We start from the raw sequence: 13,274 nt of genomic DNA on the forward strand, positions 1-13,274 counted from the left end.
TGCCAGCCAGTGGGTATCGGACAGCGCATTTTGAGAAGTAATACATGCTGCTTTTGCTTGATATATAGTTCCTCGCGCTTGGCGCAGCTATACCGTCTAATTGAGGAATCGGTAAAAGATTAGACCCCCCTTCACGAAGCGAAATGTCACTAACCCCTTTTGGACTAGTAATAGGCGCGCAAAACCCCATCCGACGAATTCACGTGCATGGCCGATATTTCTTTAATTTGTCAGAGAACGTTTGACGCAGATATTATTTCCGAAAATCCTCGAACTTCTTTTTGGGCTCAGACATCAAACAAACACGATTACTTCAGGGACAACCCCGCCCCCTATTTTTTTCCCCCCGCGGCAGCTCGGGGGCTAAGGCACTGAACTGCCGAGTCCAAGGACATGGCTCAATGCCGGCCGAGGAGGCTGTTTTTCTAATTGAGGCGATAAAATACATATACTGCGCGTGTGACGGCCCGATGCGATGCCTGTGCTATGCGGCAGCCCGTATATTGCAGTGGGAAGAAAAATCCCGGGCCATCTCCACTAACGTGAACCTGCAGGGGAGGGGTGAAGCATGCAATGCATGAGTGTATTCTTAGCGCCTTGGTGTTTTTGCCCACGGAGATGAAACCGTTAGGAGGCAGAGGTATACAGCTTTGATGTAAAAGTCTCGGGTCTTTGAAGCAGTGACGCGAGGCATCGGAAAACGAGCGTCGCGGTGTATTCTTTGAGCACGCGTTTTTGCCCAGTGGGATGAAACGTGCTAGCGCGAGGCGTTGCAAGACGAGTGTCCCGGTGTTTTAGTGCCGCGACTACATGATAGTATACGACGACATGAGACGCCGACAGCCCGAGCCTTTAAGGGCCCTCGCCCCTAAAAGGCCGCGTGTCCAAAATTAGTCCGGAGCCCTTTATTACGGCGTGCCTCATAGCGCAGGTGTACGTTCGGCGCTTTAAACCCGCGGTGAATTCTGAACCTATACGGACATAAAAGCTCGCGTGGAGCCGTGAAAACACCTTAAAATATTTTGGGGGGTATTCAGTGGTAGAATTTTAAGAAATCCCTGTCGGAGTAACGCGTGCACGCAAAGCAATGCGTACCCTTACGACTTCAACCCTTTAGCCCCACGGCTTGGGCGGGCGATGATAAATGAGTCACCCCAACGCTCACCTTACTTGGCTTTAGTTTGCTGGAATTTAGTTTGCTGGACTGCAGCTTAAAATGTTGCGCAAGGTCTCTTCCATACCTCCCCGTACACTGTATGACAGTGACATCCATATAGTTGCCCGCCATCTTAGCGGCCACGATTACGTGCACACATGTTCTTTTCTTGGAATTTCATCAAGGGTAGACGTGTAATTTAACCAAAACTTGTTGGGGGGCTAGTTGGTTCGTGATTCTTAAAAATGTCTAGCGCAAAAACCGAAGACGGTACACAAGAAAGGAGACAAGAGAAGCGCTACGATCGAGCTCCGGAATTACTAATTGCATTTATCCTCTACTACTCTGCATGATGACCCAACTTCGCATCATCGAGATCGTAGCTGGTACGAAAAAAAAAAAAAAAAAAGAAACACGCATGAAGCAACAGCTTCCTCATGAAGACACATTTATTGCGATGATTCGTTGTTCGACGTTGCGAATTGAGGAAGACTGCGTCCATCGCTTTCGAGTCTCACGTTTACAGCGAGATGACGTCATTGAGCGCATTTATTTCCGTTTGCATCCGTGCTTGTACCCCTAATTACCATGGGGTTCGTTCCCAAATATTTTTTTCTTTACGCGTGGGTATCATATACGCATGTTATTAAGGTTGTGTGGGAAAAATAACAAACAGACAGCGGCAAGCTGATAAAGTTCTCCGCCTTGTTTTTCTGGCGTTATTTCTTTTGTTCTGTACGCCACACTGGCTCTGTATTACCGTCAAAAGATATTTTATCAAGGACGGAAGATATACCGTCGCACACAAACAAGGAGAATGCGATAAACGTTGATTGTGCGAATAAGTTCAGTGCGACCCCTTCCCGCATCAGGCAGACTTTGGAACAACTACTGCAACTCCTCTAGAATTCCGAGAAACAAACTCCGCGCTATCCGCTAGTGTATGTTGCAAATGAATCGCTTTTCAGGCGTAAAATTACGAATTTGCTACGCCACATAAGGCGCCGAGCTTCTGTTCGATGTATTACACCACTCCGATTGATGGGGGTCGAAAAGGAATACTTTTTGCGTGCTTTCCGTCTCTGTATCCCCCTCCCCCTTGCAGCGATTTCGCTTTAATTCGTTCCGACATCTGAAGGTTAAATGTATAAAACGCTGACTCCTAATTCCAGTGCGTGGGCGCTAAAGGTTCGCCCCGTGCCCGTCAGCGCATGAAAATACGCTAGAAGCGGCTCAAAGGTAATAGATAAAATGTAAAATATCTACGTAACGCGAAAATAGTCGGCTCAGAGCACTGAGGTAGCTTTGAAGAACGCGCTGCACGCGTCAAGGCCATGCTGCCTAGCCAGGGCCAATGAACGCCAACATTGACGCGTCGATGTCGATGGGTCGGTAGCGAAAATACCGAAACCAACCGCATCCTCCGGAGTGCCGCTTTTGAGGCTACGAACACGTCCACACTCGGTCGGAGTCCCGTGTGAAACTGCTGCGAGCGTTGCCCAAGTGGCGGCCGGCGTGCGACTGCGAGTCGGTGATTACGTGGTCCGGGAGCCGCGCGGGGGCGTGGAGCTGCCTGCCGCCGCCGCGTACAGGTAGAGTTGTCGTCGACGAAAGAGGCGCAGCCTGCGCCGAACATGGCCGACGTTACGTGCTGATGTTTTTCCTGCACCGAGTGACCGGCCGCCCCGTCGGGATCTGACGGCGTCAGCGGCGACCGGCGTGTGCCCAGAAGCGTGCCGCCGCGGTGCGTGCTTGTGCGGCGGCGGCCCAGTGCTTGAGCGGCGAGCTCGTCGGCGGCGGTGGTCGTCGCGTTGCGCAGCGGCGGCGGCCCTCGCGGCGGCTGTGCGGCCGCCAGCATGAGTAGCGAGGCGAACCAGCAGCAGGGCGAGCCGGAGATGAAGGGCTGGCTCGCCAAGTGGACGAACTACCTCAAGGGCTACCAGAAGCGGTGGTTCGTCCTCTCCAACGGACTGCTCTCCTACTACAGGTGAGGCGGCGCGGCGGCCGGCGGCGACCTTCGGACCTCGGTCGGCGCTGACTAGCTTGTCCGCGGTCGCAGGAACCAGGCGGAGATGGCCCACACGTGTCGCGGCACCATCAGCCTGGTGAGCGCGGTGATCCACACGGAGGACTCGTGCAACTTCGTCATCTCCAACGGGGGCACGCAGACCTTCCACCTGAAGGCCGTCAACGAGATCGAGCGCCAGAAGTGGGTCACGGCGCTCGAGCTGGCCAAGGCCCGCGCCGTGCGCATGATGGAGTCAGGTGAGCGCCATGCGATCAGCTGGTGGATCGCCCCGAGATCCGTCCCCGCCACGGGCACCCCCTGGTGGAAGTCCCCCACGATCGGCCCACTGTCACGCCACGCAGCCGCTCGTGCAGCTGGACGCAGAGTTCGAACCCTTGCGCTGGGGGTGCATTCTGGGGTTCAGTTACTCCCGTACGTCGCCATCTCACACTTTTCGCGATGAGGGACGTCCTCGTTTTGCCGGGGACTATCCAGGGCGGGCAGATCCGTCTGGCATATGCTGTTACGCAACCCCCGTCTGGGCTGTCAGCAGTGCTCAGGGCAGCTGTCAAAAAAGAAAAAGGAAGAAGTATGTGTAGCATTCCACGCCTCTGTGTACGATCATATCTTACTTCGGCTTCTGCATTTCAGCTGTGCCGAGCAATGGCTGGACATGTGCAGGCATGGACAACACGTCCTGAGCGTGTACCGGTCGATCCTCGCGACCTAGCCCTGCCATGTGCTTGCTCTTGTCGTGGGGACACTGTGCATCAAGCATTATTGCGTGCTAGGGACAAAGCAGAGTACGATGGGCTCTTCAGGTGGGTGCCACCGTAAAAACAAGAGTAACGTAGTAAAGAGTTAGTCTAAGTTCATATCACAGAACAGCACAAATGCACATGGACTGAACAAAGGAAAGATACATAAGCACTGATTATTAACGGCTGTTTTTAATCAAGAAACAGATGTACGTGGTACTGAACCCACGTGGCATACCGTGTGCCATGAACAAGTGAACGAAGCAATATCATGACATTTCGTTCAGGAACGTAATCTCTCTTTTTGAACAAGTTGATCGAAGCCTGGCTCACACATTTACTTCCCCTCTAACGTACTGTTAAAATGGGGAAAAACACAAGAAAAAAGCAGTAGTAGCCTGGCTAGAGAAAAAGGAAACCCTTGCTGTCATAACGTATCTGCACAAAATGTCGCATGGTCTTAAGAAGGTCGCTGTGTGTTTCAGTGCTAAGGTGACATTTTCAGCACTTGTAAAGATTGGCAACATTTGTCAGGTGGTCTAAAAACGTTCTGAAAAAAGTGTTCTCTGTGGGAAAAGGGGATGCGAAAAAGTCTTTGTTCAGCACACCACAAACGTAACACACCAGATTTCTTCGTCATGTGTTGCCTCGTACATCGGCCAGACGGGTCAGCGTGTTCACACGAGGCCAGTCTTTTGCAATGGGCGGGCTCACTTGGTGGTGCACTGCTGTGAGCACGAGCATCAGTGCCATCCCGTGGTGATGGGACATTGTTTTTAGACACAGTGACCGCATGATTCACAAAATTGTGGAAGTATACTGCATCAGCAAGAACGGGAGCAAATGTGTGAGCCAGGCTTCCATTGGCTTGTTGGAAAGAGGGACTATGTCTCTGAAGGAAACGTAGCCGTGTAATTGTCATGGTACACAGTATGTCACTTGGTTTCAACATTATGTATGTGTGTTTCTTGATTAAAAACAGCAGTTAATAGTTGGCGCTTGTGTCCCTTTCTGTTCTTCCGTACATGTGCGTTAGCACTGTTTCGTGATTCAAGCTGTGAACATTGTCACATTAGCATGGCTTGACATGTACCGAATTCAGCGGCACTAATTCCCCAAGAGGAGGAGGCAAAACGTTTTATTGAGCAAAAAAAGAAGGTGGGTGGCGTCCTCAGTTCACGAAGCCGCAAGATGAAAAGTTTTTTAGGAGCGTATTGGTGGTCACTGCAGTAGCCTCATTAAGCATGTTGGTGTGCGGGAGAGACTGGCGTTAGTTTCCCTGTTTTTGCTAACACTTCATGCATGGTCTACATGCAAAGTATTATGTCCACAGCCAGAATTGCATCGTCTTTTTCACCTGCCATATACATTGCCAAGGAGTGCGAGAGTCGGCCAGTCACTGTAAGAGAGTGACGTGCTTGTAAAACAGTGTCTGTCACGTGTGAAGCCTCCCATTCAAGGTCATAGGGCAAGAGAATGCCGTGTGTCTGAGAATAACCTTGCTATATTTAGGAGCAAGTTAAAAAGGGCAATAGCGCACGCGATGTATCACTCCGCTGAAGCGACAGACTTGTGATGGCAATACACACGCGTGTTTTCAAAGGAGACCGCGCTTAACACGTGACTTTGTCTGCTTTTTCTCATGTAGTTTGTTTTGAAAAAAAATTTCAGAAACAACTCGTGCCACATTCAAAATACTCGCAGTAACGCACTCTTTGCACCATGCTAAGAAAAAGCCACCTGCAATGGTGAGGCACATGGGCAACTTCCCTTGTTTTTAAGTTGTATTCAAGCAAAGGCAGCGTTGTTCTGTCGTGGTGTGAAGCCTGTCAATCAAGGTCGCAGAGTGGAAGAAGGCTGCATAAGCAAGAGAAGGCATTGCTTGGCAATCCTCAGGAACATAGGGGTGTGGCAGTAGGGGCGGGGCCATTGAATGCATGCCGTGCGTAGCCAAGCAGTGTCTCCCCTCCTTGAGTGACTGCCACCACTCGCACTCACCTTATGGAAACAAGTTTAGATTTTTGAGCAGGCAGGCATGTCAGGAGGGGGAGCAGTTCTTCACCTGTTGCAGATTTTGGGGGCGTAAAGGTGGTAAGCCAGCTGGGGAACGGAGGTGCTGATTAAGGGCAGCGCAAAGGAACCTGCTGATAAAACCATTACTACCACATGGCAATGGTGACAGGCAGCCATCTGTGGATCTTCAAAGGAATGCTGTGTTTTCACATCAGCCGTGGTTGACTGGGAATTGTTCGTGATTTCTGGAAGCTTTACTGGGGTGCACTACTTTTCTTTGGTGGTGGGCTCCTGCATCATTTCCAAATCTGCTTTGGCATATGCTGCGTTATTGGTGACCATCTGTCTGTGCTCCCAAGAAAACATTAAGGCAGTGATGAAAGCACGTGACCACAAGCAGCTACTGGGCACTTGGTGGGCTTGCAACTGGTGTGTCGGGATAAAGCTTTTTTTTTTTAAATAGCTTCTCTTGTACGCAGTCCTTGATCACTGGGCAATACCAACTAATTATCCCGGCAATCTGCACTAATCGAATTTCAGCCTCACTGTCACAACTCAGGAGCTCACCTGTTTTGTTTTTGTGTTTTGTACTGTAGCTGTGGTGTGCATTCATTGTTTTTTTTACTCTGGCTAGATAGAGAGCTCGTGCCTATTGACAAATGCGTTTAGGCTTGTGGTGCTTCAGCCATGAAGACAATGGACGAGTTTGCTTTATTAGAAGTACTCTGGCGCCCCGATAATGGTGATTCTGATTTTATAGCAAACTTCGAACAAATAATTGAGGTATTAAGGGAGCCATGAAGACAAAATACAAGTTGGGTTTATCAGAAAGACTGCTTGTCCCGATAACAATGATATGAATATCATCGCAATATTCGAACAAATAACGGAGATATTAAAGAAAATGTGTGAAGCAGTCGCGACCCCCTAGGCAATTTCCCGCAACTTTTCCACGACGTCACGGAACCTTGTTTGTGCTATTGGCGGCCGCCTAACTCACCTGTCGCGACGACACATGACTGGGCGTCTGTAATGGGGCCTCTAGTTCCATTTGACCGCATCACTTGAATGCTAACGTGCAGTTAACGCACTGAAAATTATGCTTTATTTTTGGCCCGTATGACGTCACTGTGGCGCAAAATTTGAAAGTTTTTAAATACTTCTTGATTTTTTTTTTTCATTAAAAAAACATCTTTTGTGGCTGTAATGGAGCTGAGTGAGATACTGCATCCTAGTTCTTTCTAATTAGACGAAGTTGTATATTTCCTTCATGGCTCCTTTAAGGAAAACATGAGAAGCAGTGGCGACTCCTGAGCCACTTTCCGGCAAGGACATCACGGAACCTTGCTTGTTGCTGGTGCGAAGGGCGACCACTGACTCAGTCCACCACCAAGAAACGAGTGGGCACTTGAAGTGGGGCCTCAAGTTCCATTTGAATCTCTTCAATGCTAACGTGCTGCTAACAAACTCATAATTGTGCTTTTGGTACCGGCCCATATTACGTCACCCATGCCCATACCATGTCACCGGAGCGCGAAATTCGAAAGTTTTCACTACTTCATTTTTTCAGTTAAAAATTGTCTTTTTTGGCTGGAATGGGGCTGAGTGAGTTGCCAAAGGCCAGTTGTTTCAAGCTGAAAAAAAGTTGTTTGTGTCTCTTCTTCATGGCCGCCCTTTAAAATGACCACTCTTGCTAACAGCCGTACGTTGCAGTGCAGTGCCAAGTTGCCCAGTGGTGATCACTACATGAATTCCACATTGGTGGATGGAAGCAGTGTTGAATGCAAGAGCAGTGTTCACTTTCTCTATCTTCGTTTAAGTTTGCGCTGCTTCCATCCACCAATATGTCTCTTCCAACTAGCCCATGTTGCAACACTTTTGAATTCCATTCCCACTCTCACAACCCGGGAGCTTGTCTGTCTTGTTTTTGCTCTGTACCACAGCTGTGGTATTTCCGAATTCAGTGTCTTTTCACCTCAGGTGAATAGAGAGCTAATACCTATTGACTAATGCTCTTAGGCGTGTGGGGTTTCGTTAGAACCGTGGCGAGGTAATGTGCAGGATTGTGTGTGAATTCTTAAGGGTTGGCAAACACGATCTTTGCAAAGTTTGGGAAGGTCATGTGTGGCTTTTAGAAAAGAGAGACCTTCATAGGTGTTGTGCCTTTCGAAACTTGGATTTGTGTTTGCATTTGCTAATAGAGGTAACGAGGAGGGATAATTGCAGAAGGTAACATTGAAAAATGGTTAGGTGTTTGTTATGTGACTGTTTGTTACTAGTATAAATTACTTTCCAAATAAAGAAGTCAGTTCACTATTTGCTTTATTACAATCGCACATTTCACTAATGATGCCTGGACTGAGGAATGGAATTTAATGCTTGACTGGTGTTCACGAAGCCACGCAAGGCTAAAAGTTTCTCAAAGCATTTTGAAAAATTCACAATTACAGCCAAGTTTTTTTCTGGTCCTCGAGTGGTCTGGTTAACTAGTCAAAGCAGGTTAAAGGCATTTAACTGGTCTCCACATTGTTTGTTACATTTAAATCTATGTGCTCTCATTGAAATTTTTTTGGTCAGTGTTTTTTACCCCCCTATGCACAAATACCCAGTCAATTCTCGCTTGTGCAACTGTACCACGGCAGTAATTCTAGCTTTGCTTCTGCAAAAGCTCTACACCAGATATGCGGTCAGGGTTCTAAACTTAACCGCAAAATTTTATTCTGGCAGGAACAACTGTTATATTTTTGTGCGTGTGTTGCACTATTCATTTCATAAGCTTTCAAACGCTGCAGAAATTGGGCAAAACTTGCCAGTTCATGCCAAGATATTGTGGGCGACGGCTCACCCTACAGAGAAAAAAAAAATTTGGTCCGGATAAAACAAGGCAAGGCGGTTGAAAATGTAGGTCAAAATGTTCATTTGAAAAGCTTCAATGTGGGGAAGCTTCACAACTACATAAGATACAATTATAATATTTTGCAGGTGCATTTTCTTGGGACTAGTAGAGGGGAAACATTAAAGGAACACAGCTAATCGGTGTTTAGACAAATTTTTTATTCTTGAGAACGGTGTTCCTAGGACCCTCCTAAAAGTTGGCGCTTAATTGAGCCAATTCTGTCAAACGAGTCAAATGCGGGGAAAATAAATTCACCCTGTGCATGTGGACAAGAAGTCAACACCTCTGATCAGATGAAGGATATCTGTGCGATACAAAAAGTGGATAGGCTTGGCTAGTCAGGTGGTTGGCTTGCGTACACGCACTTGCCAGAGCTGTTGTTGGGACATTGGGGAACGATATAAGGAGTGTCAATACAAGAAAGGAGTCCCTTGAGACAATTTTCTTAAAGAAACCGAGCTGAAATTTCCCACCGAAATCGCGTTATATTTTGTCTATAGTACAGGCAACTGCTTTGTCCAAACTCCTAATTTGTTTAGCAATTGATTAAAAATTGTTTTTGCTTGTGGCAACAAGGCTTGTCGAAATAATTTTTCCCCTGTGCTGACGGGTGTAAAAAAACCAAGAAGGGTAGCCTGCGCCCATAGACGAAAATGGGTTTTTGATTGGATGCTGAAAAATTGGGGTACTGCTGTTGCCTGTATTACTTTAGAAAAAATGGACCATGAAAAGTGACCTTCCTGTGGGATTTGAGTGGGATCTCCTTGAAAAGCAGAACTTTTTTTTGTTGTAACGTCTGGGACAAAGTTGGTGTGCTGCCATTGGCCAGCTCTTGACAGGCAGTTGTTGTGGAGAGTTTCACCTGCTTTGGTTGGAAATAACCATGTGCCTGGTGCCATTGCTTGGTGTTCAGCAGGGAGGAGTTGAAAGCATCGAATAATGTCTGGGGTCCGGAATGTTTTGCAGCTGTGTTTACAGGCATACTAGGAAATGCCTGCAAGTGTTTTTAACATTTCAGTGCGAGAGTAACCTTGTCTTTGCATTGTGCTTTTTCATGGCAGCCAGTCTTACATGCATGTAATCTAGGCAAGAATAAATATTTGTATCGGAAGTCAGAGCAAAAGGAAACATTACCCAGTACATCCAAACAAAGGGGAGGGTTTCTCCGCTTGGCAGTGGACAGCAGATGTGAATGCTGGATGCTGTAGACTGAAGAATCTTTTCACCTGTTCCTGGTTCATGTTTACAAGCTTGAAAATCTTGGTCCAGTGTGATTGTAGCCAGTTTGGAAATGGCAGTGTAACATGAGCATTCAAACTCCAACAGTGCAGGAATCACACAACTGGAGCCTTGCGTTTTCCACTGCTTAATCTAAATCAAATTACCGGCCTGATTCGTAGCGTTATTTCGTTCCGTGGCTACATTTTTGTTGAGCACAGTTAATTTTGTCGATGCAAGCAAGAACAATTGCTCCTGTAGGGCTGTGTATCACCCGCATTTTTCAGATAAATTCCAGCACCCTCATTCGAAAGGGCGCCATTGCAACGTTCATGAACTAAATGTGTGCTTTCCTATGCACTGCGTTGAATGTGAACTGGCGCAAATGGAACCCCATACGTTCTTTATATAAATCTACGCACTCGGGCAAGGAAAATTTCCAATTTAGTCATCAATGTAAAGGGAAAAAAATGAATAAAAGTACAACAAACGTCAATCTTCTATCTTATGAGGCAGGTCAGCAGCCCAGTTATCTTAGTGTTCCCCAGATTAGGGCCTTTGGAGTGGGCAGACTTATCTTGCGCTCCTGCAGATGAGGTCACGGTTTTGCTTGCTGCTTGGACTGGCTGCGTAAATTTCTGGTTTATGAAGAGTAGAAAAAAAAAAAAACTAGCTTATACATACCCAGATAGGACTCCAGAGCTTAGAAGCCCGTTACGTTTGTATGGTCGTTTCTTTGCTGGGGTTTTTGGCTGGGGCTTTGGACCGAGCTTTTTGGCTACGAAAACCAAAATTGCGAAATGCTGCTTCAGCTTACAACGTTCCTAAATAGGAAATTGGTTTTGCTTGCTTGAAATTACTATGATGAAATGAAGGGCAGCTCTCTTCGTTCATAAGGTGGTTTTAATTCTGAAATCTGATCACAGCTCTCAGCAATCAGTCAATATTTATTGAAGGAAAGGAAAACTGGAGGCCAAACACGATTTTTCTCCCTTATGTATTAGAGTTGAATTTTCTCTGTGCTAGATGCAACAAATTTTTTGTTCAGTGAACCTCAGAAATTTCGACAATGTGGCCAAGGAAGATATGCCTGTTCGGAAGCTTGGTCTCGGAAACATTATCAGCACAGTTTGAGTGGCTAGGATGCCTTGTCCACGCGTTCGTTTGCGCAATTCTGATATGAGGTTCAGACAGTGTCTGCTTATATATACACTCTCCTGACTTTTGTTGTGACCTAGTATCCTGACATCGTCCAAGCGCTGCAGAAATTTGTAGCCTACTCTAACTATGGACTTCTTTTGTCGTATAGTCACATCAGTTTGAAGGTGAACACTTGACTGATGACCTAAACAAGCAGCAGCATCACGCCTTTCATGAAGAGGAAAGCATTGGAGTAGCTTCTCTACCCGCCGCGGTGGCTCAGTGGCTAAGGCGGCTGAGCACGAGGTCACGGGTTCTATTCCCATCCGTGGCGGCCACTTTTCTGATGGAGGCAAAAAGCAAAAACGCCCATTTGTTCGAGATTTTGGCGCACATTCAAGATCCCCAGGGGGTCAAAATTAATCCGGAGCCCTCCACTACGGTGCGCTTTATCGTCTGCATTGTGTCGGTGTGTGAAACCCTACAATCAATCAAATCAATGGAGTAGCTTCTCTGTCTCATTTCACTCTTCCTTGAGCAGTTGCCTCTTGCTTCTATCCAGTAGCAGCTCCATTTTTGTTTTGCGTACCATTTACCATTTACCATTTGTTTTGCGTACCATTTACGTGTTTTTTTCTCCCTATGAACTATCAGTCTAGAGTATTTCGAGTTCGGGAAACAGTGACAGTGTTATTAAAATCTGTGAGTGCAAAAAAACATGGCGCGGTTCTTCCAGTAACAGTGAAAAAGCTTGGCCGCTTTTGCACAGAGGCGTCACTGTTAGCCAAGGTGTGAGGCAATGATGGGTGGAGAACTGGAGTATGAAAAAAAAAAAAAAAAACCATGGGGCTTTTCATTTGCTTTACACCACAAGGCTGTATTTGCAACCTTTCTGCACCACAAAAAAATTTCAGTAATCACTGTTCCCTGTCACATATTCCAAAATTCTCTCTTCTTTTTCTTGGGGGGGGGGGGGGGGGAGAAGGGTTCTATCTTCATTAGCTCGAACTATATTTATCACTGGCTTATTGGTACAAAATGTATGCTTCAAGAAATGTCAAAGCAGTCTGACGGGCTAGTTGGTCTGATATGATGGAAATAAAATTGCACTAAAAGGACAGCATGTTCTCTTCGTGCGGTCCTATAGTGCAGTTTTGTTTCCGTTAAAGAATCCCTACCTGTCTTACCTTGGCACCTTTGACAGGCTTAGCTTAGTTTTGAAGGAATATAAGTTTTGGGAACGTACATGTTTGTGCTAGTTGCTTTGAGCCCTTGGAAAAAGAAAACTGGGGGAGAGCAGGGGGTCCAAAGTGAAAAAAGCACGGAATGCGAGCACTGACTTTCGACTAAAGGTGTTTATTGCAGTGGCATACCTACCCAACAGCAGCGATAAATAGTGAGAATAGGACTGGAGGCAAATGAACAATGCAGGCTGGGGAGTGGGGTGTGGGACAATGTGGGTATGGGGGAAGATAACACGCTTGTATCAGCGTGCATGCACCAAAAGGGAATGTGTTGTGTCAAAGAAAGAAAAAATACATGCCTAAAAGTCGACAAGAAGGTTCTGGGCATTTATGTATCGAACCTTTGCATCAAAAAAGCTACAGATGGGCTGCTGGCGCAAGGTGGAACCTTTGTGTGGGTAGCAAAGGCCTCAAAAATCTCTCATATTGTGGTGCCCTCTTATCACTGCTAATTGTGCACTTTTCCCGCAGAGGGGGAACTGCTTGCATGCGTGGAACCTTGTTGTCGGCTCAGAAAGTTTTATTACTTGCAGCTCTTTAAACACGTTCCCACGTATTTTTAGGCTTATCTTTGACAGTAAGTGCTGTAACTTTCGGCCCGTGCACACTGATATACAGGCTTGCCATTTTTTGGCTGGCTGCTGTGTTGTTTGCACCCCCCTCCCTCCACAGACCATTGTTCAGCCTTTTCCCGTTTTTTCTGGCCTGTTAGGTATTGTATTGCTGTCAGGTATTGTAAACACAAGTTGACTGTCAGTGGTCGTGCTGTGAGTTTCTTTCACTTTGTTTTCGTTATTCACGCTCCTTTTTTTTTTGAACAATGATTTGCACAGCTTGCAGG

General features: G+C 46.8%; 1 protein-coding gene across 1 annotated transcript in view; it reads left to right on the forward strand.

The window, feature by feature from the left end:
• Nucleotides 1-2,502: 2,502 nt before the first annotated feature.
• The window catches only part of Osbp (oxysterol binding protein), a 49,981-nt gene continuing 39,209 nt past the window's right edge, over nucleotides 2,503-13,274 (forward strand). Inside the window, exons 1-2 of the mRNA XM_077695390.1 lie at nucleotides 2,503-3,143; nucleotides 3,216-3,421. Coding sequence (XP_077551516.1) covers nucleotides 3,013-3,143; nucleotides 3,216-3,421 — 337 coding nt within the window. The 5' untranslated portion in view covers nucleotides 2,503-3,012. The remainder of the gene's footprint in view (nucleotides 3,144-3,215; nucleotides 3,422-13,274) is intronic.

Source organism: Haemaphysalis longicornis, unplaced genomic scaffold (genome assembly GCF_048455015.1).
Source record: "Haemaphysalis longicornis isolate Haplotype H1 unplaced genomic scaffold, Haemaphysalis longicornis Haplotype H1 scaffold_14, whole genome shotgun sequence".
Classification (NCBI taxonomy): Eukaryota; Metazoa; Arthropoda; class Arachnida; order Ixodida; family Ixodidae; genus Haemaphysalis; species Haemaphysalis longicornis.